This window comes from Coffea arabica, chromosome 3e (assembly GCF_036785885.1).
Source record: "Coffea arabica cultivar ET-39 chromosome 3e, Coffea Arabica ET-39 HiFi, whole genome shotgun sequence".
Classification (NCBI taxonomy): domain Eukaryota; kingdom Viridiplantae; phylum Streptophyta; class Magnoliopsida; order Gentianales; family Rubiaceae; genus Coffea; species Coffea arabica.
The window spans coordinates 45,425,276-45,451,727 of NC_092315.1; the positions used below are offsets into that span (position 1 = coordinate 45,425,276).

Genomic DNA, 26,452 nt, shown 5'->3' on the forward strand with positions numbered 1-26,452 from the left:
AGAGGGGAGCCCCGGGGGGGTGTCTGGGGTGGTAGGGAGAGGGGAGGGAGGAGGAGGAAGCAGGAAGAAGAAGGTGTGAGGTGGTGGTGGGTGGAAGAAGATAGATATGGTGAGTTTTTTATTCGCTAGTTATATTTTAAATTTATATGAATTAGGTGTTTTCGGGAATATATTACCGTAGTATTGCATATGAAAATATTTATTTTTGAAAAAATGGTCAAATCAAGCAGAACCAATAATTCAAAAATATCACCTTTTGTAATTCCTATTTTACCTTCCAAATAAAGAGCAAAATGGTACCATTATCTCTCTAATCTAAACACACACATACATCACATACACGCAACATCCTTATTTTTCTAACCTAATAAAACTTCCAATAAGGTAATAACGGCCAACAACTTCCCCTCCAAATAAAAAAAAAAGAAAGAAAAACATAGTTCTCGCATTCATATTAAAATAAAAAAAAAAAATCTCCTATAACTGCCAAAATTTTCCTAATTTTTCTTTTCAAAAATTGTTCTTTTAGATTTGCACATACATAGGGTGTGCCCTTTTCACTAGTTCTCATTGTTATTTACAGCTGGTCTTATATACTACAAAGTGATAAGCGAAAAAAAAAAAAAAAAGACGTACAGTTGTCATCTAGGTTAATTGAGCTAATCCCACACAATATAGTGGGAGAATTGGGAAAAAAAAAAAAGAAAAGGGATTCTGCAAATACGTATCTATAGATTTCAGCTTATTTTTTCAGAGTAATAACGTTGAGTAAAAGAATTGCAGCCTGGCAATTGCATGCAGGTAACTTGATTCTTGTCAACCAAGAAAGGATTGTGACTGTCCTTGGCATATGTCTTGCTGATTATATCAAGAACCTAATGCTTCCTCATTCTCTTTGGACTTTTACCATCACTTCCCATTCCAAGTATTCACACTGGTTTCAGGGATATGATGACTTCTCATTCTTTCTCAGCAATTACCACAAAAACATCATTTACTGACCATTTTCGCTTCTCATTTTTGGCTGGGGGATTGATTACAGCTCTCTCTGTGTTAGCCACGCGATACCCAATGACTATCTCTCTTCTTTGACGTGCTCGAAGTAGTACTTCATAGAAACTCAGCTCCTCCCCTTCCCGGAGATACAATTCCGCACCTCTTATTTGCATCTCATTTCCCTGTCAAAGAGACGGTGTATCCTGATATCTTGGAGATATTTGTAAAGAGAAACAAATCCGTAGAATTTATAGGAAAAACAATGCAGTTCCCTCTTTTTTTTTTTGGTAAAAAACAAAAAAACCTCCCGTGATAAACCTAATATACAGAAAAACCTCCCGCGGTTTAAAAAAGTACGAGACCTCATGCTTTGAACTAAATTGTAAAGGTGACGGAATCCGTTAAAGTTAATGGAAATAGACGAAATGACAAAAATGGCCTGATATAATTAAGCAAAAGACAGCTCAATAAAATCATTTGTTATATTCTCTAAAGAAAGAAAATTGAGGGTTAAGGAATGGAACATGTGTATTTGTTAAAAATTAGACATAAATTTTTTTTTTTAAGTTCCAATAAATCATTTCCATTAAGTTTAACGGATTCCGTCACCTTTACAATTTAGTTCAAAACATGAGGTGTTGAGTTGTACGTTTTGAAACTACACAGAGCTTTTCTATATATTAAATTTACAATAGAGGGTTTTTTTTTATTTTTTACCCTTTTTTTTTAATGTTTACCACCAAAGAAGACTTTAAAAGCACTGTTTGGTTTATTCAGACTAATTAGTCATAGAGTTGGATGTTTTTTCTCAAGTGATATCGCTAAGGAATAATCTGATAATAAGCTAGTAGAGGACCCTTCAGGCAATTCTACAGCGCAGGTAATCATCTGGCAACAGAGCTATTAACTTAATCAAAATTCAATATAAGGCAACATTCCACTGGCTCATTATTTTTAAAATATCACTGTCACATCATAATAGATAGATTTTTCATACATAACTTACAGCTACATAAAATTTAGCATGCAAGTCTTTGTTTTTGTTACTTGGTTCTTTTAGGGCGCATAAAAGGGCAAATAGCAAATTGATGTGTTATCTTTGCACGCTTCTGTTGGGAATACTCTGCAACTCACTACATTAAAAAGTTGTTGAAGGGAAACATCGCTTCTTAACTACCTAACCAAACTGTGATTGTTTAGTTTAAAATGCACTTAATCTAGTGGCTGAAAGTAGTACCTCTTCCGCAAAAAGCTCCTCCAGTACATCATTTATTTGCCGATCCTCTGCAACCATTGCTAGTGCCATGCTGACAAGCTCGTTTGATAAGACATAGTCACTGATTTTTGACATAGATAAGAGGTTTTTAGTCCTGGGGTCCAGGATTTCACTAATTATAACCGACTTATCTGAAGCCTGCTGCATTTCCCCAATCCAGGAACCTTGTGAGAAGCTACTTCTGTGAACTTGTGAAACCATAGCTTCCCTGTATGGAAGGCGTTTCGCCTGCAAAGTCAAAAGAAAGATTAGGTCTTCCTGATTTTCTGAATCTAAAAGGCTCAAATGCTTTAAACATCGTGCAGCTACAGAAGCACCTGAGCAGTAAATCATAATAGCATTTGGATCTGGGTCCTAATGTTGTGATCTATTACAAAGGACTATCATATCTTCCATCCTCTAAACTCTTTCATTAAGTAAAGGGAAGGTTTCAGGGCATATGGTTCTTCTCAAGACTTAATCAAGCTGGTCAAAAGCTGCTGCAAAAGATGTTTTCTTGAAAGCCATGCATGCATATGATATTCAGAGCTGAAACCCGGATTCAGAATACTGATGCACATTGAGGGGATAATATTTATAAACTTCATAGCTGACCGAATAAAAGCAATTAAAAAGTACAAAACAACTTAAATGCAAATTAATATAAAATCTTGATGACTGTGCTAGTATACATCTTACAGAAGGTAGCATGCAAGATGTGCATATTGCAATTCTAACCATAACTTTCACAAACATAACGAAGTTGCTACATTTTCTCACAAAAATGACTGTAAGAAGATATCCATCGAGAGCACATTAGGACACCATAGAAGTGATTATAAGCATATCTTCCACCCAAAAGAAAAAGGAAGAGTAAATTAGTCTTGCTCAAGTACAACCTACTATGCAATTTTGGTAAGAAAAGTAATAGAAGTGAGCAGCAAGAACTGTATACGAAGCAGCATCACATAGAATAAGAAGATGCAATTAGTGTTGAAAAGTCTAAACTACTCCATAAACCTGAAAAAGAAAATAACGGTGTTTATTCACCATAAAAGAAAGGAAAAAGAGCCAATATCTGGAGAAGCTCGCATAATTTAAGTTGGCTATTTCCTATCATGGTGCTGTTATGATATTTACCATTCAGTAGCAAATTAAAATAAGAAATTCGAATGCAATAGATTCTTTAGAACCTTGACGTACTGTTTTAACCAGAAATATAGATTGACTATGATTGATGGTATAAATGCAGAAGAAGCAAATGGAGAGGTAGATGAGTCAAATATGGGTTTAAGTGTTTCCAAAAATGCTAGACTTAATCTATTCAGAAGTAGCAAATGGAGAGGAAGATGAGTAAAATATGGGCTTAAGTCTTTCCATGAATACTAGACCAGAGATTAAGTTGATAAATGACAATGTCTGAGCAAAGTACCTGAATATCACGGATAAGAAGCAATGTGGCAAGAGATCTGGAATCAGCCTGGATTGCTGAATCTTCAACTGATTCATCAGCTAAAATTAAGATCTGCATATAAATAGGAGGAGCTTTGGTACAGAGAAGGAGATTAGACAATTCAAAGACTAGTAGTTGTCCAGATAATCACTACTTGAACCAAGATGTTGGTAATTGGTCTAAAGGTACCACTTTTTAATGTTGATTGGACTTTGGCAGACCAGTTTACTGGCGACAATTTTCTGTTAAAGTCATAAAAGAGATGCTTATAACACAATTACAAAAACAGAATACTTACAGAATCAAAAGATTCTAATGGCAGGCTTTCAAGGTGACGTCGAACAACAGCATTTCCTTCACGGTTAACCAGCGTTATATTGACCAATCTGCTGCTATCAAGGCCACCATCTATGAGCTTTTTCTCCCTTTCCTTTTCGGGAACTTCATTGAGCATCCACAACTCTGAATCAGGTGCTAAAAAGGCATCCAATACCTAGCACAATAGTGTAGACTTTAATATGGCATGTAAGTCATAAGATGTTAGATGTTATGTCTTAGGAAGCCAAGGTTGATATAATCAAAGAAGGATCCCAAATTGGAAGAACTTAAAGGTTGTGCTCCATGTTGAGTAATGGGATGCAGATGCATATCAGAATGTGTTCTGTGAATAGCTTGGCCGCATTGAATTGCATAAGACACTGGTATAAGTAGTGGAAACATATGGTAGCTTCTGACAAGGATACCATAATCATATCTTCCATATCTCGACGCCAACCACAAAAAAGTATGCGCTCTGCAGATTTTGGAACAATAAAATCCTTGGGTAGATATCCTCTCTGAACCTGCAGCATTCAGGTGAAAAGAGAAAAGAATTAGGGGCTATGATTGATAGAGCTTACCACAATCATATCATCAATGTCCCGCCTCCATCCACAAAGTAGTATCTTCTGTGGCTTTCTTGCTGGTCGGGTGATGGGCATGAATGGTGCTTCTTTGACCTGAATAACCAAATTAACTGTGTGTCTGTAAGTTTTGTTTATGGTATGCCCCACTTAGTTGGATTCCATCACAGGAATCACCATACTGTCAAGAGCAGAAGAGCATTTCTTTGCTGAGTGGCCTACCATTGGATGATATTCTTTCTTTGAAATGATTAAGCACTTTCTTTCCAATTCTCCAATCAGACAAGACGAAAACATTGGAAAGCCTTTCAGAGTGCTTAAAATTTAGTATGTGGTTTCACTGTTGTAAGCTCTTAACGAGCAAGCTTATTTTGAACACACCCTTAAATTTAGAAGCAATAACTCTATGATGGTAAAACTACAGCATTGCAACTGCCCAATGGGCAATTTACTCGATCTGCAGACAAGTAGCTTTTCCACTTGCAGAAGTACAACCACATACTCCTAACCCTTCCAAGATCCAAAAATGACATCACACTATTCCAATTGCCTATCTAGTCATTCTGATCATAAACGCAGTTAGACTGACCAGTTTACCAGAACCAGACATAGATGCTATTGATCAGCTTGATGAATCAACGTATGAAGAGTCAACAAACAGCTCAATACTTGAAGAGGTCAAAAGTTGGCATCTTTTATGGTTGAAGGAAGTGGAAAGCATATCTTTGTATGTGAACTAATAAAGGCGATATCAATCATGTCTATTCCATCTTTTGTTTTCTCATATCTGTTCATTCCCAATTTTCTATTTATTTTTTCCACATTGCTCCCGATTTTCCATTTATTTTTTCCGCATTGCATAATGTTATTTTAACATGAGGAAGCAAACACCTTGACTAGGCATGGGTAAATTCTGAATGGAATTGACATAAAAAATATGAGGACAATTTATATTATGAGCATGTTATAAAGAAAAGGGAAGCACCGTAGGCAGTGCTGCTGGAGCATATGTATCATCGTCTTCTGCAATCACAAGAACTTCATCTCCTTCTTGCAAAACATAGGAGTCGTCAGGATTCAAAATTATTTTTCCACCATACGATGCTGCCTTGACACCACAAGGAATAGCATCAGGGAAGCAAATCAAGACTTCCTCAAAGGGCATTCCATCCAACTGAGGCCATCTTTTGATGTAGAACTCACAATTCTCAAAGCCAAGAATGTCTTCCCATATCTGCCAAACCAAGTCCATACAGACATGTAGTTTAAGTTGATAAGAAACCAATTGCAGACCATTCAGTTTCTTGCCTGCATGAATACTTCAAAAGCAGAAAGCAAGTAAATTTGACCTGCGCAAGGCCTGGTTGCCGAGCACATTGAATCATTAGCCGCCCAATTACATCATGTGCGACAACTGTTTCAACTAGATCTCCACCTACAAGTTTAACAAGGACTTCATTATCAAGATCACTCAGTTCGACCACTATATGTCCCCTTAGTCCTTCTTTGACTCCTGTTAAGCTTAGAACTGTCCGCAAGGCACGAGCATCACTCTGTATAACAAAGAATAAAGAAAGAAGTTCTTCAATAGTAGTCCACTTCTTAAGTATCAAAGATGATGATTTCTTTCATGAAGCTACCTGGTCGGCATTTCCATCTTCGGCAAGAATGACAATTGCACGAGCCTTAGAGACAGATACCTGGCAAATTCCATGCAAGCTATATTAGAAAATCAGTTCAAAAATCAAGAAACCTTAATTTGATCAAACTATGATAGAAGAGCAGCTAATTATAGCCACCCATTTGTGAAAAAAAGTATAAAGTAGGCCAACTTACTTCATGGATCAAAAAACAATGATAAAAAAAATTTTGGATAGCTGTTTGTTTCATGTGATTAAGCCCAGGAATAGGATATACCTTTTTCAGGTCGGCTAAAATCAAAGGGCTTCCACTTCTGCATAGAACAGATGTTCCTCTAAAATCAAATTCCATTTTAGCAATGTCAAGCTCCATCTCTTCTTTGTCTCTTTCAGCCATAACCACAACCATTCCACCACCCAAACTCTCATTGGCTATAGCAAGTTGATTCAATAGAGATCCCTGAGCATAAAGAAGTATTTTCAGGAATTACAATGGTGGCTTATGCTTGCAATCACATGAACAGAAAATAAATTCTGCTGTACAAGTAGAGTTAAAGCTGAGCACGCAATTCTTATCTGCTCTTATTTATCGGCAGTCAATTTCAGCAATTCTACTCTCTTTTGCCTTAAATCCAAAGTCCCCGGAAGTACCCTCAAGGAATATGGAATAAACATAAGCACAAACATCAAAGAAAAAGGAATCTGAACATTTGCTAGCATTCGAGATGTCGATCCAAGAATTACTAGATAAAAAGCCATAGTAATGTACAAACTTATTCTATTGTAAATCAAGCATTTACACATTCTTTGTTTGAAAGCAAAGCAAGTTTGATAGCAGATGATGTAGAACTAGATAAACAGAATATAAATGAAAAATACATCTTCATCTCTCAAAAAAGAATTTATTATTGATACCAGGGCTAAAATTGGATGAGATTTTGGAGATTAAAAGGAGGATAAAAACAAGGTTATTATGTATCACTAGACTGATGGAAAAAATAAATAAATAAAGAAAATGCTTGCAGGTACTCCAAAAGCAACACTAGAAAATCTACTACTTCTAACTAAGGTTTGAAGGGCAAAGGCTTACCAACTTGTCACTCCACCCAAGGATAAGAGTGTGATTTTGCCCTACAACTTCACTTCTTCCTTTTCTCAGTGAGTCAAACTTCTCAGAAATTGCATCTGAAACGAGTCCCAGCATCATTGCAAATACGAGCATCCCACCAAAGCTAATGGACACTGACACTAACCTCGGACCAATGCCCTCGGAATTAGCATGATTGCCTGAGTCTGCAACATAGGTCCAAGATAACCATAGGGAATCTGCTAAGCTGTCATCTGTAACCCCAAAAAGTGCTAACCCGCCAAGACAAATAAGTAGTACTGTTGCAACTAACAAGGCGAGTGGCTTAGCATAGGGATGAACAGATAAAAAAGCATCAACCCTGTATGCCAGCTGCTTGTTTAAAGATACTTTCTCTGTGAGAATGTCAGACAATCTTCTCGAATTCGAGACATAGTCAACATACTTGAGAAAAAGAAATGGAATTGATAGCAATGCTAGTGAGGCGACTACAGCTATGTTTTTCAAGCTTTTGTTGGAAAGATGGTTTATGTCGTGTGTCGTTGAATCAATATCATCTATAGAATCAAGCAAACTGCAAACCAGTAACCGGTGATTGAGCTTGAAAATTTGATCCTGCAATTTGTGGAAAAGGAACAAAGAGGAGAAAAACAAAACAAAAGGTGATCAAAAGGAATATATGGTGTAGTAATATCATCTATGGAGTAGTTATTAACTTATTATTCACAAAAATATTAAAGAAAATCAATTTTCACAATCGACAAAAGATAAGTATCTATCATCACATGGGACTTAAACAATGTTGATTGCTTGATTAATTGAAGCCTAAACAGAACTACCATACATTCAAGTAACAACTTAGGCAAAATGTGGAATCCAGCGGTAAATGAAATCAAAGCTAAATTCTTTCGAAACAATTTAACCAAAATATTTAAGGTTTCACCAGAGTTGATACTTGACAATGCATCTCAAGCTAGCCAAAGCCATCATGTTATGGTTTTAATTGAATCCCATAGCAATTTCAAAACTATTTAGCTATTATTATTATCAGAATGTGAGAAACACTGCTAAGCTGTTAAATGGTTACATTGTATTAAACTTGTGCACTAAATTAAGCTGACCTTATGCTAGATTCAATCTTTAGATGAATTTAAAGTCTATTCTTACACTACATATTTCAAGATTTCTGCTGTTTACCATCTAAACTTGAACACTATTACATAAACTAATATTAATATTCTACATAAAGATCAAAATTTGTTAGTATTAAGGTGGTGAAAAACATACATTACCTGTAAACGAATAACCTCATTGTGTAACGCAAAATTTTTATGCACCAACGACGAAAATGCTGTTACTAATACCTGCAACCAAACACGCCGGTGCCACGTCAGCTCCGCATACTATTTTACACAGCAAACAGGAATACATGAAGGACTACATGTGTTAAGAAAGAAACATAAGGGATAAAATTAAACCTATTCAAAAACATAAGGGACTAAATTGAAATTTTGTTACAGATTTGTTATAACATGCCACGTAGAACTGCAGGAGTTAAAGTCAAAACTCACTGCAGCGGTGAAAGCCGTTTGCCAACGAACAATCAACCGGCCACCGAATAAGCCAGTCAGCCTCTTACCCGCCGGCTCCGTCGTCGTTTTACTATCCTCCCTGAACTCAGAAACGGCGTCGTCGGACTTGCTCTTAATTCCTTGACCACCAATTCCACCGCCGTCGTTCTGACTCGTTGACTTCTGATTTCGCAACTGACGACTAAGGTAAGCAGAACCGCGTCGTACACCGGCATACTTGGCGTAGTAGTTAGCCGGCGGAGGAGGAGGAGGAGGAGGAGGAGGAGAAGAATTAGATATTGAAGGAGTCCACGGCGGCGGCGGAGGACTGGCCGGAAAGCTCTGAAACGACGGCGTTGCAGCCCGTTTTGGATAAGGAGAGGAGAATCTACGGATGGATGTTCTTGGGATATGGTGGGAAGAGTTTATGAAGGATTGGGAAGGGAAGAACCAGTCGCGGTTGCTAAACGACGTCGACGGGGAGTCCGATGAGGAGTCCATTCTGTCCAAGGACATGGTTGGAATAATGGGAAAAGTTTAGGGGCCTTAGGAGTATTAAAAATATTGTCAGCTCAGGGCCTCAGGCCTTTCAGTTGGTGGGGCTTTATTGCAAGTTCGGGTTTCAAATGATCCAATAATTAATTCATTGGCTTACGTCATTAAAAAATAAGAATACTAATAAAAAAAATGGATTAATTTTTGTGCACCGATAGTGTTGTAATTTTTCAACACTAATATATTTGGATATTTGCCATATATATATAAATTGAATTTCAAATTCATATTATATGATATGATCTAAATTTGTTATTATAATAAAATTATACACTAAGTATAAAAAGTTACCCTAAAAAATATGATTTTTGTTTCAAAAAAGGAAAGAAAGGTTTGCAATAGTTTATTTGGTTACTATGTAATTAGACAATTAATTAATTCAACCACTAAGTGTTAATAAAATATTGTATTCACACGAAAAGGAAATAACAAATGTCTAATAATATTATCATATAAGGTTGAGGTTTCAAAATTTAGAAATTCTAAATTCACATTCTTTTTCAATCTTGATGAATATTTGGAGTTTTATTTACTATACATTACGTTATGAATTTTTTTGTTGGAAGAAGCTTATGATTGTATTTATGAATCTATTATAATATTTTTAAACATTTTCTAACGAGTACTCGATAGCACATTCAAATTATATCTAACTTACCATATAAACATACACAATTATAATTCTTACATCCCTGCATTTAGTTTTTCTAACTTAACCACACTTTTCTACAAAACTCACACCTAGGCACCTCATTAGTCGATCATATTTTAATACATTATATCAAATAACTTTTTTCATTGTCAAATAAATCATTTAAAAATATTATTTAGGATCTATGGAGCCCCAAAAAAATAGAACGGTAAAAGGTGGCAAGAACAACTATTCATTATCTGGTTTTACTTGCTCGGAACATAGTCAGTATTTCTCATAATATTGCCATATGGTAGAAGATTAGTGTGCAACCGTTTCGAGCATGGATAACTTTAAAGTTAATATGGTTTGTTTTTCACTTTTTAAGTCATAATAAGATTATCAATATTTCTCAGTTTAGCTAGCTGGCATAAATTTAAAGTAAATTCTTAATTTGTTATGAAAAAAAAAAGTTTTTCTACAAGAGGTGTTGTTTTAGGGGTTGATTCTAGGAGTAGAATCTTCGCATTTATGAAATGCGAAATTCATGTTTCTGATTTGATAAATGTGAGATTCATGTTTCTGAAAAAAAAAAAAAAGATAAAGATTTTTGGTAAAGAAGTGCAAAATGCGAGCGGTTACTCCTGCGGTTACTGATATGACATTTAAACACAGTTTCTTTTTCCACACTTTGAACTAATACTCTCCAAATCAATATCCTCTCTTTTAAACAAGATCATTTTATCCTTTTTTTTAGTGCAAACTCACCTCGTTTACCATACCATGAGCTCAAACACACATGCACACTTTTCCAACTACGAATCTTTCCTCATTTCATTTCCACTTAAGCTAGATCATTTTACCTATGAACAAAAGAGATTTTGCATGTAAAATAACAACAATCACAACTATTCCATTTATTAGCTTAAGGTGCAAGTTAGTGACACAAAATGGACAATTTATACCACTTGATCTTACAAATGGACTCAATACTGATATAGAAAATATTCAAAAAGAAGACAAATTTAGCTCTTATCGGTACCTCCCCTCGGCATTGCAAAATAACATAGACCTATGTTAACCTTGGTCTCTAACTTTTGATATTTACAAAACAATGGATAATACTAATATCTCTTCAAAAAATATTTCAGTTGTAAAGCAAATCAGATTCAAAAATCAAGTGCAATTGAAATGGACAAAGGTTGCTGAAAACTGTCGGACGTTTGGATCGGACGTCCGATAATCATTGCGTAACTTCGGACGCATGAAAAACTCCACCACCGGACGTCCGAAAGAAATAAGACATTCCCCCTAGATCACTGATCTCGATCAGACGCAAGCATCGAACGTCCGATAGGATCCTTCAAAGTCGACAAAACCATCAGACGCTGAATATGTCTCCACCGAACGTCCGATAGAAACAAGATGATTTCTCAAATCTCTTTGTTTGCTGTCGGACGCACAAAGAGCTTGCACCAGACATCCGATAGAATTGAAGAAAATTTTTCAAACTCACTGCCTGCTGTCGGACGCAAAAAACAGGAGTACCGGACGTCCGATACTCCAACGGCTAGTTGACTGTTCAGCTACTTTCTATCCGTTGGAAGCATTAATGATGCACTTTGTTGATCTCCTATAAATAGAGTGTGGTCAGAATCTTCAAACAACTTTTGCACACTAAAGATACAAAAAATCTAGAGTAATTTTAGTGAGAAAACACTCTCCAAGAAAGTTTTGTAGTCTTAGTGGTGTGAGGTTCATTGTAAGTTTTTCATTTGTGAGTGAATACTTCATGAATGTAGTTCTGTGAGAGTTGTCCTGAGGGATAGTAAAACTTCCTAACTTGACTGAGTGGAGTTCGGGGCAAGGAGGAGGTGAACCTACCTTTGTACATAAGAGTGATTGTAATTCATCAACTTAACAAAGCTTGTTTGAATTAATCGACAAGCTCAAGAGGAGTTGGGTAGTTAATTAGTTTGCAATTCTTTCCTTTTTATTTACTTATTGTTACATTTGTGATCTTTACATTGCTTATCTCTTCTACTTCTCTCAAGTGATTTTGTTCATTCATTAATTGATTCATTGTGTGATCACTTAGAAAAGAGGGTAAATTTCATATTGAGAAAAAAGTATCCATAACTAAATTAGGTTTTTAATCAACCTAATTTACCCCCTCTTAGGTTGTCTTCGATCCTTACAACCTATTATTTATACAATTCAATTTATAGCTTCTCATTTTTGGTTAGACAATCTGCGTCATCTATAATCCTGTCTCTATACATTCACGTCCATATTAGTCAAAAAAAACCCCTTAAGTTACTTCAATACTAGCCCCTATCTATGTAATTTATGCTGTTGCTATTTGGAAAAAAAAATTAACCCTTAAAATTTTTTTGAGAGCTCGCATTTAGCAAATGTGAGCTCAATAATAATAATAAAATTTTCACGTGAGCTTGCATTTGCTGAATCTGAGCTTATCTGAATCTCGTATTTACTGAATGCGAAGACTCCTGGTCAGAATCCCACGCCAAATTCACCCCATTTGCAGAATTTTTTTGAAATTCATCACAAATTTATAAATTCCTCCATAAATTTGGCCCTTTGGAACTTGTTAGCATAAATTTGGCCTTTCTTTACTAGGTGGTCAAACAATGCAATTTTATCTAATTAAGCAGCACAATAACTATCCAACACTTAATGAACCTGCAATCTTATAGAAACCATAATTATTGGAGGCAATAAACCAAAATTTGTACTAAATTGATTTTCATAATTAATACATTTTTATCCAAAAATCGAAAAAGAAAATTTTCATCTATGTTAAAAAAATGGGGTTTTCAGACATCCGTTAACATATATAATATTCACCTAACATACCATGTATATGCATATATTAACAATTATTATCCTCCTTTACATTTATATATATTTTTTCCTATTTAGTCTTACCTACCCTATTTTGTATTTATTTACTTTATCTAGTTAATTTCACATTTCCAAAAAATATGGTATCTGAAATATAATTTAATGAGTGCGTTATGGACATCCATTACACACATCGTCAAGAAAATGAATGGTAGATGACAAAAACTTTGAATGGTAATCTCCAAGTTGGTTAAACCATAAAAGTCCCTTCTTTTATGTGGAAATACTTCTTAATTAGTTGGAAATGCTTTCCTTTTTCCCCCTTGGGATGTCCTCAAACTTTGAACTATAAAAAGGCATGGTCAATTCCAATACAGTATATGTGTGTTTTAGCATTCATAAGAATACCGTTAGAATTCATCATAAGAAAAAGAGAAAGAAAAGGGAGATGACTATGAATAATTTACATGCCCTCGTAGTTTTTGGCTTTGTGTCAGGTCTTGTATCTCCATCTTTGGCTACAAAAGGAACAGCGGTATACTTTACAAGATACTATCGTGAGTACCATTTTTCCAACTCGAATTTTTGTTATTTCTTGATTCCAGTATCAGCAATAGGGATATTTACGGGTTAGATCTTATCAATTGTTTCCAGCTTGGATTTTATTATTTATTATGTGACTCATATCCAAATTCTTTCAAAGCGGATATCCGTTAATCCTGTATCTGTTTTAAATGAATAGGACCAATCAGATATTTGATTTGCATTGAATATTTCATTTTTTATTCTAAGTATATGAAAAGTATACGAATGATTAGAAGATATAGGCGTAGATACCAAATTTCGAAGTGCAATTTTCTTATCCACTGAATTTTCTATTTGAGGGAGAAAGTCTTTGATTTCTAAAATTTTGGAGATTTTTCTTATCTGTGTCTTGTATGTTATAACTGGTTGTTGTAGTAGGGTCCGATTTGCCGATGGGGCGTGAGAATAAGAATATATCGTCTTTGGGGAAAAAAAACACGATCATCCAAACTTTTACCCCCACAAATATAAATTATGAGAGTGGGTTATTTTACTAATATAAGAGTTATTACTCTAGATTACTTCATCCTTTGTTTGTCATAAGATAGATTTACATCATCCTTTCCATTTTTTTTGGGATAAAGGGGTTCAATAGCATTTAAAAACAAAGTAGAGGCCAATACTTCATCCAAAATTTCTATGATAATATGCTTCCCAACTTAACAACCCTTATATAATTCAAAGAAAGTATAGACATAAGAAATAAGAAACAATTACACAAAATTAGTATGGATTAGCGGATTTAACTTTAAAAATTAAAACAAAAACTACTACATGGATCGGATCGAATTTATGATCTGCATCCAATTCGGGTAGCCTTTGATGACTCTAATATATATATATATATATATATATATATATATATATCTGTGTGTGTGTGAGATAAGTGTTTATATATGTCAACATATTTAACATGGGGTTTCATCTGCAGCAAATGCTTGCTATAAACTTCCAACCGGCATTAAATTTGTGTCCCTCAGCGATCAATATTGGGATGGTGGAGCTAGGTGCGATAAAAGGTACAATGTTACGTGCATAGGGCCAAGAAACCAAGGTTCCGCCACCCCTTGTACTGGTGAAAGCGTGGTTGTGAGGACCATTGATCACTGCGTCGATTGTGAACAATCTATTGTTCTTTCAAAAGAAGCCTTCACGATAATTGCTGACCCTGACGCTGGGACAATTGATGTCGAATTTACATTATTAGTAAGTGAAATTTCAGAAAAAAAAATCATTTATTTAAGCTTGTAAGCAAGGTAATAATTTCGTGACTTTTTTTATTTCATGGTTGCAGGACTAAAACCGGTTGCAGGACTAAAACCGCTCAAAATGGGAGTATTTGGACGGTACTCAAGATATGACCTATGAGTTTGTTTTACATTTAACTAGTGACAAAATCAATTGTAAGGAATAAAAGGTAAGTTCAGATTGCAGAAGCATGCAACAAATGAGTGCAAGAATTTCATCTCGCTCTTTGCACCCACTGGATTTGGGTTTATTTCATTTCACAATATTGTGAAAAAAAAAAAGATTGAACAAGGTATCAAAGAGCAAAAGTTATTAGTTAAGAGGGTAATCATGAATGCCCCTACTGGGTTGCTCGGCTGGCTTCGATCGTCTGTCTTTACAGCAAGATTCCAAGTTCGACACCCACTTGCTACCGTTGCTGGGTATCTTCGGGGAGAGCTCTGCCCAGCTTAGGGGGATTAGTTCGGGTGATTCCGGAATACCCCTTCAGATCGTAAAAAAAAAAAGAGGGTAATCTTGAATTGATAACAATATATATTTTAACCTGCACAACAAGCAAATATCTCAACAATAAGCAAAAATCTCCACAAAAGAGAAAAACATGTGCTAATATTCTGTATATATATAATAAAAAAAAATTTTTGGATGATGGAAGCTCAAGATAGTGTAATTTCAACCAATGCGTCGAATTTTATTTTGTTAATTTTTCTACCACATTATCAGTTAGGCTTAAACAGGACACATATATGAACTAATAAGAGCATAAAGTGTTCAAAATTAAAGTTAAAGGTGCAAAGTGAGAATAGTATATAAGTTGAGAGCGCAAAGTGAAAATAGTCCAACATGAATTTTGAATTATGGAAGATTTTGAGTTTCCTCAAGAAAGGAGAAATATGGAAGATTTTGAATCTTTTGTACTTTGCATCTGTATGCATTATTAGGTCGTGAGCATTTGATTTATTGTACATAAGAAATAATAATTGCCTAACACATTACAAAAGAACTCTTAGTAATAAAGATTGGCAAAAGAATTTCTTCAGCATGAATGTAAAGAAGTAAAAAGGAATAAAAAATTTAATCATGAAGTTCAAATACAATATGAAAATCTCACTGGTAATCATGTAGAAGAAGATTAGTTCTATAAAAACATACTAAAAATCATAAAAAAAATTCGAGGCGTTTTAGAATCAAAACTGATAAAATCATCTCTTACTTTTACAATAATAATAATACAAGTAAAATGAAATTTATTTAGTATCTTTGGCATGTGGCAAATTTCCCCTTTCTTTGGATCCGTTCATAGTTTACCTACAGATTTTCCTTTTTAAAAGGTTCTTTTTCTTTCTTTATTTGTTTTTGTAGGCTTTTAGTGCTTCTGCCAGCTTGCCCATTTCACTCTCACCAAACATCCAGCCAAAGCAAGCATAAAATATAGCCGTTACCTTAAAAAAAAAAGTGTCCTAAATTTTATTGCAATCTAGCCGTTGAAATGATGCAACGGTCAAATCCCTCCAAAGCTTTAAAAACCAAGTCCCCTCCCTCCCCACTCCATCATTCCATCTCATTAGCCCTGTAAAGTGTAAATACACATCTTTTCTCCTCATTTCTCTCCAATCTCAGCCAAAATTCATCCATCCCAGATACAAAAATCAAGAATCTGATCAATCTTTCCTCAAATTTCTTCCAAATGGGACTCTCAATCAACAGCCCAGATTGCAACAATGTAGCAAAATCTCACTACCACACACACAAAATCTTCCTGCTCAGCAACTACATCCTCTTAGGTGCAGCCTCTAGTTGCATCTTCCTACTTCTCTCCCTCCGGCTAGTCCCCTCGGTCTCCGGCTTCCTTCTCATTCTCCTCCACGTTCTCACCATCGCTGGAGCCGTTTCCGGCTGCAGCGCCGCCTCCGGTGGCTCCAACAAGTGGTATGCTCTGCACATGGTGGCCACCGTGCTTACCGCAATTTTTCAGGGATCTGTTTCTGTGCTGATCTTCACTACTACTTCAAACTTTCTGGGGGCTCTGAAATCTTATGTCAGAGAAGATGATGCTGCTGTGATTCTGAAATTGGCTGGAGGGTTGTCCATTGCCATCTTCTGCTTGGAATGGTTGGTTCTGGTTCTGGCATTTGTGCTCAGATACTACGGCTTTGTGGAAGGCAACAATGGGAGTAGAGCTCAAGATGGTGGGGAAAATAGGGGCAAGTGGGCTTCTCCATTTCAGCCATTCCAAGTCTAGAGATGATCATCAGAGTCCATGGTCCAATTATCAGAAGCACTACATATTTAAGTGTTTTCCTTTTTGTTGATCAATTAATTGTTGTTGTAATATTGAACTCATTCCCAAATCAGTTCAGTAATATAAGAAACAAAGGGAAGCAAGAGTTCAATAAAAGCAAACTGATAAATGCTTCGAGTGCGGCCAACCTGGACACTACATGTGTGAGTGTCCAATGAAGAAGAGAAAAGGTGAAAGAAAACCAAGATTCAACAACTTCCAGTTCACATGGAATGAATGCAACTCCGAAGGTGAAATTGAAGAGGAAGAAGAATCTGGTCAATTGGCTTTCATGGCCAATGGAGATGATGAGGTAACATCTTCTAACTCTCAATTTGATAGTGATGATGAAACTGATGATGATCTTGAATCTTTCATTATAAAATTGCATGATAGTTTGAAAGGATCTTATGCTAGAAACAAGGAATTAAAATATAAAGTTGGCTTTCTTCTTCAGGACAATGCACGTCTTTTTCAACAAAACAAAAAACTGAAAACTGAAAGTGATTTCTTAAAAAAGAGTGAGACTGCTTTACACTTTGAGCTTGATAGAAAAACAAAGCTTTGTGAATTGTTCAAAAAGGAACAAGGTAATTTGAAAAGAAGAATGGATGGTCTAAATGAGTTGTTTAAACACAAGAAACAAGTCTGTTTGCAAAAGAATATGTTGAATTCTAACTCCAACGAATTTGCTATTTATAAAAGAAGACAAGTAAGATTTATTAAACCTGTTCATGTAAATAACTCTTTGGCTATGTGTAATTTTTGCTGTCAAAAAGGTCACATGAAAAGTGACTGTTATGTGAGAAAAAACATGAGTAGAGGCATGAAATGCATGTGGATAGTTAGACATGATAACTCTAACAAGTAGGAGATATTGGTAAGATTGATGAGATTCTTGTTCATAATGTTTTTTTTGTAATTCTCTTTCGGTATTTCTGATGGTTTGAACTGAGTTTTTCTTGATATTTTTTACTGAATTTGTATGATGTCAAAAAGGGAGAGAAAGAACTATTCTGATCTAATGATGATTTGTTTTGTTACACTCTCTGTGATATGTTGGTATGTTGGCGATTGCTGAATTCTGATATCATTTCTCTATTTTTGTTTTGAATATTGGATTCCCCGTTATTGTTGTTGGATTACGGTATGTGATTTTTTACTCTCATCTTATGATGACAGAAAGGGGGAGAAATGGATGCTATGTGTGAGGGGGAGTTATTCTGAGATTATGAATTTGGCTCTTAATAGTTTTGGATGCGATGTTTGAGGGGGAGCTTATACTTTATTTTTGTTTCTTTCCATCCACTGTTTTGTCATCATCAAAAAGGGGGAGAATGTTGATATTGATCCCTATCTTTTGATGTTTACAAAACAAATGGATGATACTAATATCTCTTCAACATGTACATTCAGTTATGAAGTTATTTGATTCCATGAACAAGTGCAATTGAAAGAAGACAAGGGTTGCTAATAGCTGTCGGACGCACAAAAGGACCATATCGGACGGCCGACAACCATTGAGCAACTTCGGACGCATGAAGAACTCACACTGGGACGTCCGAAAATAATAAGCCATGTCTTCTATGATCACTGACCTCGATCGGACGCTGAATATGTCTCCACCGGACGTCCGATAGAAACAAGATGATTTCTCAAATCTCTTTGTTTGCTGTCGGACGCACAAAGAGCTTGCACCGGACGTCCGATAGAATTGAAGAAAATTTCTCAAACTCACTGCCTGCTGTCGGACTCAAAAAACAGGAGTACCGGACGTCCGACACTCCCAACGACTAGTTGACTGTTCAGCTACTTTCTATCCGTTGGAAGCATTAATGAAGCACTTTCTTGGTCTCCTGTAATTAGAACATGGTCAGATATTTCAAACAACTTTTGCACACTGAAGATACAAAAGATCTAGAGTGATTTTAGTGAGAAAATACTCTTCAAGGAAGATTTGTAGTCTTAGTGGTGTGAGGTTCATTGTAAGCTTTTCATTTGTGAGTGAATACTTCATGAGTGTAGCACTGTGAGGGTTGTCTTGAGGGATAGTAAAACCTCCTAGCTTGACCGAGTGGAGTTCGGGGCAAGGTGGAGGTGAACCTTCCTTTGTACACAAGAGTCCTTGTAATTCATCAATTTGAAGAAACTTGTTTGAATTAATGAACAAGCTCAAGAGGAGTTGGGTAATTAATTGGTTTGCAATTCTTTTCTTTTTATTTACTTATTGTTACGTTTGTGATCTTTACATTTTTTATCTCTTCTACTTGGTTGTCTTCGATCCTTACAATTGGTATCAGAGCTTGGTCTCCTTGAGATTAAGCTCGATCGGCTTAGGAGTAAATATGACAACCAATAATGCCATATTTCTTGAAGGACATTCTGCATTAGACCACCTATGTTTAATGGGTCAAATTATGTGAGTTGGAAAGAAAAAATGATTATCTTTTTGCAATCTATTGATATTGAATTGTGATTTATTATTAGTGAAGGTCCATATGATGCCTCTCTTATAGACGAAAATACTCATAGATCTAGACCAAAAATAAGAAGTGAACTGACTGCTATAGATAGAGCTCATCTCACCTTAAATGCAAAATCATGAATGTGTCATATTGTGCTTTAGACTCAAATGAATCTATTAGAGTCAAGGGTTGTAAGTCCGCTAAAGAAATTTGGGACAAACTTAGAGAAATCCATGAAGGAAGTGAGAATGTGAGAGAACAAAATAAGTCTATTCTGGTTACCAAGTATGAATCGTTCAAGATGGAACCTCATGAAAATATTGATAAGATGTATTGTAGATTCAATGACCTTATTAAGGATTTAGAAGTACTGGAAAAGGAATACTCTCCAGGCGAGAAAAACAGAAAAATTCTGAATGCTTTATCAAAGGATTGGGAGAGTAAAGTGACTGCCATTGAAGAAGCTAGAGATCTAAATTCCTTACCTATTGAATCTCTTATTAATTCTCTAACCTCTTATGAGTTGAAGCTTAAGTCCAAAATGCAAGAGGAAGAGGATGCGAAAGTAAGAAGGAGCATTGCTCTAAAAGCTGGTGCTTCTTTGACCTGAATAACCAAATTAACTGTGTGTCTGTAAGTTTTGTTTATGGTATGCCCCACTTAGTTGGATTCCATCACAGGAATCACCATACTGTCAAGAGCAGAAGAGCATTTCTTTGCTGAGTGGCCTACCATTGGATGATATTCTTTCTTTGAAATGATTAAGCACTTTCTTTCCAATTCTCCAATCAGACAAGACGAAAACATTGGAAAGCCTTTCAGAGTGCTTAAAATTTAGTATGTGGTTTCACTGTTGTAAGCTCTTAACGAGCAAGCTTATTTTGAACACACCCTTAAATTTAGAAGCAATAACTCTATGATGGTAAAACTACAGCATTGCAACTGCCCAATGGGCAATTTACTCGATCTGCAGACAAGTAGCTTTTCCACTTGCAGAAGTACAACCACATACTCCTAACCCTTCCAAGATCCAAAAATGACATCACACTATTCCAATTGCCTATCTAGTCATTCTGATCATAAACGCAGTTAGACTGACCAGTTTACCAGAACCAGACATAGATGCTATTGATCAGCTTGATGAATCAACGTATGAAGAGTCAACAAACAGCTCAATACTTGAAGAGGTCAAAAGTTGGCATCTTTTATGGTTGAAGGAAGTGGAAAGCATATCTTTGTATGTGAACTAATAAAGGCGATATCAATCATGTCTATTCCATCTTTTGTTTTCTCATATCTGTTCATTCCCAATTTTCTATTTATTTTTTCCACATTGCTCCCGATTTTCCATTTATTTTTTCCGCATTGCATAATGTTATTTTAACATGAGGAAGCAAACACCTTGACTAGGCATGGGTAAATTCTGAATGGAATTGACATAAAAAATATGAGGACAATTTATATTATGAGCATGTTATAAAGAAAAGGGAAGCACCGTAGGCAGTGCTGCTGGAGCATATGTATCATCGTCTTCTGCAATCACAAGAACTTCATCTCCTTCTTGCAAAACATAGGAGTCGTCAGGATTCAAAATTATTTTTCCACCATACGATGCTGCCTTGACACCACAAGGAATAGCATCAGGGAAGCAAATCAAGACTTCCTCAAAGGGCATTCCATCCAACTGAGGCCATCTTTTGATGTAGAACTCACAATTCTCAAAGCCAAGAATGTCTTCCCATATCTGCCAAACCAAGTCCATACAGACATGTAGTTTAAGTTGATAAGAAACCAATTGCAGACCATTCAGTTTCTTGCCTGCATGAATACTTCAAAAGCAGAAAGCAAGTAAATTTGACCTGCGCAAGGCCTGGTTGCCGAGCACATTGAATCATTAGCCGCCCAATTACATCATGTGCGACAACTGTTTCAACTAGATCTCCACCTACAAGTTTAACAAGGACTTCATTATCAAGATCACTCAGTTCGACCACTATATGTCCCCTTAGTCCTTCTTTGACTCCTGTTAAGCTTAGAACTGTCCGCAAGGCACGAGCATCACTCTGTATAACAAAGAATAAAGAAAGAAGTTCTTCAATAGTAGTCCACTTCTTAAGTATCAAAGATGATGATTTCTTTCATGAAGCTACCTGGTCGGCATTTCCATCTTCGGCAAGAATGACAATTGCACGAGCCTTAGAGACAGATACCTGGCAAATTCCATGCAAGCTATATTAGAAAATCAGTTCAAAAATCAAGAAACCTTAATTTGATCAAACTATGATAGAAGAGCAGCTAATTATAGCCACCCATTTGTGAAAAAAAGTATAAAGTAGGCCAACTTACTTCATGGATCAAAAAACAATGATAAAAAAAATTTTGGATAGCTGTTTGTTTCATGTGATTAAGCCCAGGAATAGGATATACCTTTTTCAGGTCGGCTAAAATCAAAGGGCTTCCACTTCTGCATAGAACAGATGTTCCTCTAAAATCAAATTCCATTTTAGCAATGTCAAGCTCCATCTCTTCTTTGTCTCTTTCAGCCATAACCACAACCATTCCACCACCCAAACTCTCATTGGCTATAGCAAGTTGATTCAATAGAGATCCCTGAGCATAAAGAAGTATTTTCAGGAATTACAATGGTGGCTTATGCTTGCAATCACATGAACAGAAAATAAATTCTGCTGTACAAGTAGAGTTAAAGCTGAGCACGCAATTCTTATCTGCTCTTATTTATCGGCAGTCAATTTCAGCAATTCTACTCTCTTTTGCCTTAAATCCAAAGTCCCCGGAAGTACCCTCAAGGAATATGGAATAAACATAAGCACAAACATCAAAGAAAAAGGAATCTGAACATTTGCTAGCATTCGAGATGTCGATCCAAGAATTACTAGATAAAAAGCCATAGTAATGTACAAACTTATTCTATTGTAAATCAAGCATTTACACATTCTTTGTTTGAAAGCAAAGCAAGTTTGATAGCAGATGATGTAGAACTAGATAAACAGAATATAAATGAAAAATACATCTTCATCTCTCAAAAAAGAATTTATTATTGATACCAGGGCTAAAATTGGATGAGATTTTGGAGATTAAAAGGAGGATAAAAACAAGGTTATTATGTATCACTAGACTGATGGAAAAAATAAATAAATAAAGAAAATGCTTGCAGGTACTCCAAAAGCAACACTAGAAAATCTACTACTTCTAACTAAGGTTTGAAGGGCAAAGGCTTACCAACTTGTCACTCCACCCAAGGATAAGAGTGTGATTTTGCCCTACAACTTCACTTCTTCCTTTTCTCAGTGAGTCAAACTTCTCAGAAATTGCATCTGAAACGAGTCCCAGCATCATTGCAAATACGAGCATCCCACCAAAGCTAATGGACACTGACACTAACCTCGGACCAATGCCCTCGGAATTAGCATGATTGCCTGAGTCTGCAACATAGGTCCAAGATAACCATAGGGAATCTGCTAAGCTGTCATCTGTAACCCCAAAAAGTGCTAACCCGCCAAGACAAATAAGTAGTACTGTTGCAACTAACAAGGCGAGTGGCTTAGCATAGGGATGAACAGATAAAAAAGCATCAACCCTGTATGCCAGCTGCTTGTTTAAAGATACTTTCTCTGTGAGAATGTCAGACAATCTTCTCGAATTCGAGACATAGTCAACATACTTGAGAAAAAGAAATGGAATTGATAGCAATGCTAGTGAGGCGACTACAGCTATGTTTTTCAAGCTTTTGTTGGAAAGATGGTTTATGTCGTGTGTCGTTGAATCAATATCATCTATAGAATCAAGCAAACTGCAAACCAGTAACCGGTGATTGAGCTTGAAAATTTGATCCTGCAATTTGTGGAAAAGGAACAAAGAGGAGAAAAACAAAACAAAAGGTGATCAAAAGGAATATATGGTGTAGTAATATCATCTATGGAGTAGTTATTAACTTATTATTCACAAAAATATTAAAGAAAATCAATTTTCACAATCGACAAAAGATAAGTATCTATCATCACATGGGACTTAAACAATGTTGATTGCTTGATTAATTGAAGCCTAAACAGAACTACCATACATTCAAGTAACAACTTAGGCAAAATGTGGAATCCAGCGGTAAATGAAATCAAAGCTAAATTCTTTCGAAACAATTTAACCAAAATATTTAAGGTTTCACCAGAGTTGATACTTGACAATGCATCTCAAGCTAGCCAAAGCCATCATGTTATGGTTTTAATTGAATCCCATAGCAATTTCAAAACTATTTAGCTATTATTATTATCAGAATGTGAGAAACACTGCTAAGCTGTTAAATGGTTACATTGTATTAAACTTGTGCACTAAATTAAGCTGACCTTATGCTAGATTCAATCTTTAGATGAATTTAAAGTCTATTCTTACACTACATATTTCAAGATTTCTGCTGTTTACCATCTAAACTTGAACACTATTACATAAACTAATATTAATATTCTACATAAAGATCAAAATTTGTTAGTATTAAGGTGGTGAAAAACATACATTACCTGTAAACGAATAACCTCATTGTGTAACGCAAAATTTTTATGCACCAACGACGAAAATGCTGTTACTAATACCTGCAACCAAACACGCCGGTGCCACGTCAGCTCCGCATACTATTTTACACAGCAAACAGGAATACATGAAGGACTACATGTGTTAAGAAAGAAACATAAGGGATAAAATTAAACCTATTCAAAAACATAAGGGACTAAATTGAAATTTTGTTACAGATTTGTTATAACATGCCACGTAGAACTGCAGGAGTTAAAGTCAAAACTCACTGCAGCGGTGAAAGCCGTTTGCCAACGAACAATCAACCGGCCACCGAATAAGCCAGTCAGCCTCTTACCCGCCGGCTCCGTCGTCGTTTTACTATCCTCCCTGAACTCAGAAACGGCGTCGTCGGACTTGCTCTTAATTCCTTGACCACCAATTCCACCGCCGTCGTTCTGACTCGTTGACTTCTGATTTCGCAACTGACGACTAAGGTAAGCAGAACCGCGTCGTACACCGGCATACTTGGCGTAGTAGTTAGCCGGCGGAGGAGGAGGAGGAGGAGGAGGAGGAGAAGAATTAGATATTGAAGGAGTCCACGGCGGCGGCGGAGGACTGGCCGGAAAGCTCTGAAACGACGGCGTTGCAGCCCGTTTTGGATAAGGAGAGGAGAATCTACGGATGGATGTTCTTGGGATATGGTGGGAAGAGTTTATGAAGGATTGGGAAGGGAAGAACCAGTCGCGGTTGCTAAACGACGTCGACGGGGAGTCCGATGAGGAGTCCATTCTGTCCAAGGACATGGTTGGAATAATGGGAAAAGTTTAGGGGCCTTAGGAGTATTAAAAATATTGTCAGCTCAGGGCCTCAGGCCTTTCAGTTGGTGGGGCTTTATTGCAAGTTCGGGTTTCAAATGATCCAATAATTAATTCATTGGCTTACGTCATTAAAAAATAAGAATACTAATAAAAAAAATGGATTAATTTTTGTGCACCGATAGTGTTGTAATTTTTCAACACTAATATATTTGGATATTTGCCATATATATATAAATTGAATTTCAAATTCATATTATATGATATGATCTAAATTTGTTATTATAATAAAATTATACACTAAGTATAAAAAGTTACCCTAAAAAATATGATTTTTGTTTCAAAAAAGGAAAGAAAGGTTTGCAATAGTTTATTTGGTTACTATGTAATTAGACAATTAATTAATTCAACCACTAAGTGTTAATAAAATATTGTATTCACACGAAAAGGAAATAACAAATGTCTAATAATATTATCATATAAGGTTGAGGTTTCAAAATTTAGAAATTCTAAATTCACATTCTTTTTCAATCTTGATGAATATTTGGAGTTTTATTTACTATACATTACGTTATGAATTTTTTTGTTGGAAGAAGCTTATGATTGTATTTATGAATCTATTATAATATTTTTAAACATTTTCTAACGAGTACTCGATAGCACATTCAAATTATATCTAACTTACCATATAAACATACACAATTATAATTCTTACATCCCTGCATTTAGTTTTTCTAACTTAACCACACTTTTCTACAAAACTCACACCTAGGCACCTCATTAGTCGATCATATTTTAATACATTATATCAAATAACTTTTTTCATTGTCAAATAAATCATTTAAAAATATTATTTAGGATCTATGGAGCCCCAAAAAAATAGAACGGTAAAAGGTGGCAAGAACAACTATTCATTATCTGGTTTTACTTGCTCGGAACATAGTCAGTATTTCTCATAATATTGCCATATGGTAGAAGATTAGTGTGCAACCGTTTCGAGCATGGATAACTTTAAAGTTAATATGGTTTGTTTTTCACTTTTTAAGTCATAATAAGATTATCAATATTTCTCAGTTTAGCTAGCTGGCATAAATTTAAAGTAAATTCTTAATTTGTTATGAAAAAAAAAAGTTTTTCTACAAGAGGTGTTGTTTTAGGGGTTGATTCTAGGAGTAGAATCTTCGCATTTATGAAATGCGAAATTCATGTTTCTGATTTGATAAATGTGAGATTCATGTTTCTGAAAAAAAAAAAAAAGATAAAGATTTTTGGTAAAGAAGTGCAAAATGCGAGCGGTTACTCCTGCGGTTACTGATATGACATTTAAACACAGTTTCTTTTTCCACACTTTGAACTAATACTCTCCAAATCAATATCCTCTCTTTTAAACAAGATCATTTTATCCTTTTTTTTAGTGCAAACTCACCTCGTTTACCATACCATGAGCTCAAACACACATGCACACTTTTCCAACTACGAATCTTTCCTCATTTCATTTCCACTTAAGCTAGATCATTTTACCTATGAACAAAAGAGATTTTGCATGTAAAATAACAACAATCACAACTATTCCATTTATTAG

The 26,452-nt window shown here is 35.6% G+C and overlaps 3 protein-coding genes across 4 annotated transcripts; 1 reads left to right on the forward strand and 2 right to left on the reverse strand.

Annotated features, from left to right (window-relative positions):
• Positions 1–480: 480 nt before the first annotated feature.
• LOC113736911 (ion channel CASTOR) lies at positions 481–9,522 on the reverse strand. Of its 2 annotated transcripts, none has more exons than XM_027264117.2 (12): positions 8,905–9,522; positions 8,626–8,697; positions 7,337–7,948; positions 6,524–6,706; positions 6,247–6,306; positions 5,956–6,159; positions 5,592–5,840; positions 4,604–4,702; positions 4,003–4,197; positions 3,684–3,776; positions 2,234–2,500; positions 481–1,178 (listed from the first exon to the last, which is right to left on the reverse strand). In XM_027264117.2, the coding sequence occupies exons 1-12, from the start codon at positions 9,418–9,420 to the stop codon at positions 960–962; spliced, it is 2,769 nt and encodes a 922-aa protein (XP_027119918.1). In that variant the 5' UTR covers positions 9,421–9,522; the 3' UTR covers positions 481–959. The 2 variants fall into 2 exon arrangements, with proteins under 2 accessions (XP_027119918.1, XP_027119917.1); XM_027264116.2 differs by lacking the exon at positions 4,604–4,702 and adding an exon at positions 4,448–4,546 and having other exon boundaries at positions 8,905–9,521.
• A 6,832-nt stretch (positions 9,523–16,354) lies between these two features.
• LOC140038300 (uncharacterized) lies at positions 16,355–17,120 on the forward strand. The gene has a single exon (XM_072083536.1). It carries the CDS (start codon positions 16,476–16,478, stop codon positions 17,028–17,030), a length of 555 nt encoding a protein of 184 aa, XP_071939637.1. The 5' UTR covers positions 16,355–16,475; the 3' UTR covers positions 17,031–17,120.
• On the reverse strand, positions 17,061–24,957 carry LOC140038563 (probable ion channel CASTOR). The gene is made up of 9 exons (XM_072083946.1): positions 24,343–24,957; positions 24,064–24,135; positions 22,775–23,386; positions 21,962–22,144; positions 21,685–21,744; positions 21,394–21,597; positions 21,030–21,278; positions 20,117–20,140; positions 17,061–17,069 (listed from the first exon to the last, which is right to left on the reverse strand). Exons 1-9 carry the CDS (start codon positions 24,856–24,858, stop codon positions 17,061–17,063), a joined length of 1,929 nt encoding a protein of 642 aa, XP_071940047.1. The 5' UTR covers positions 24,859–24,957.
• Between the last annotated feature and the right edge of the window lie 1,495 nt (positions 24,958–26,452).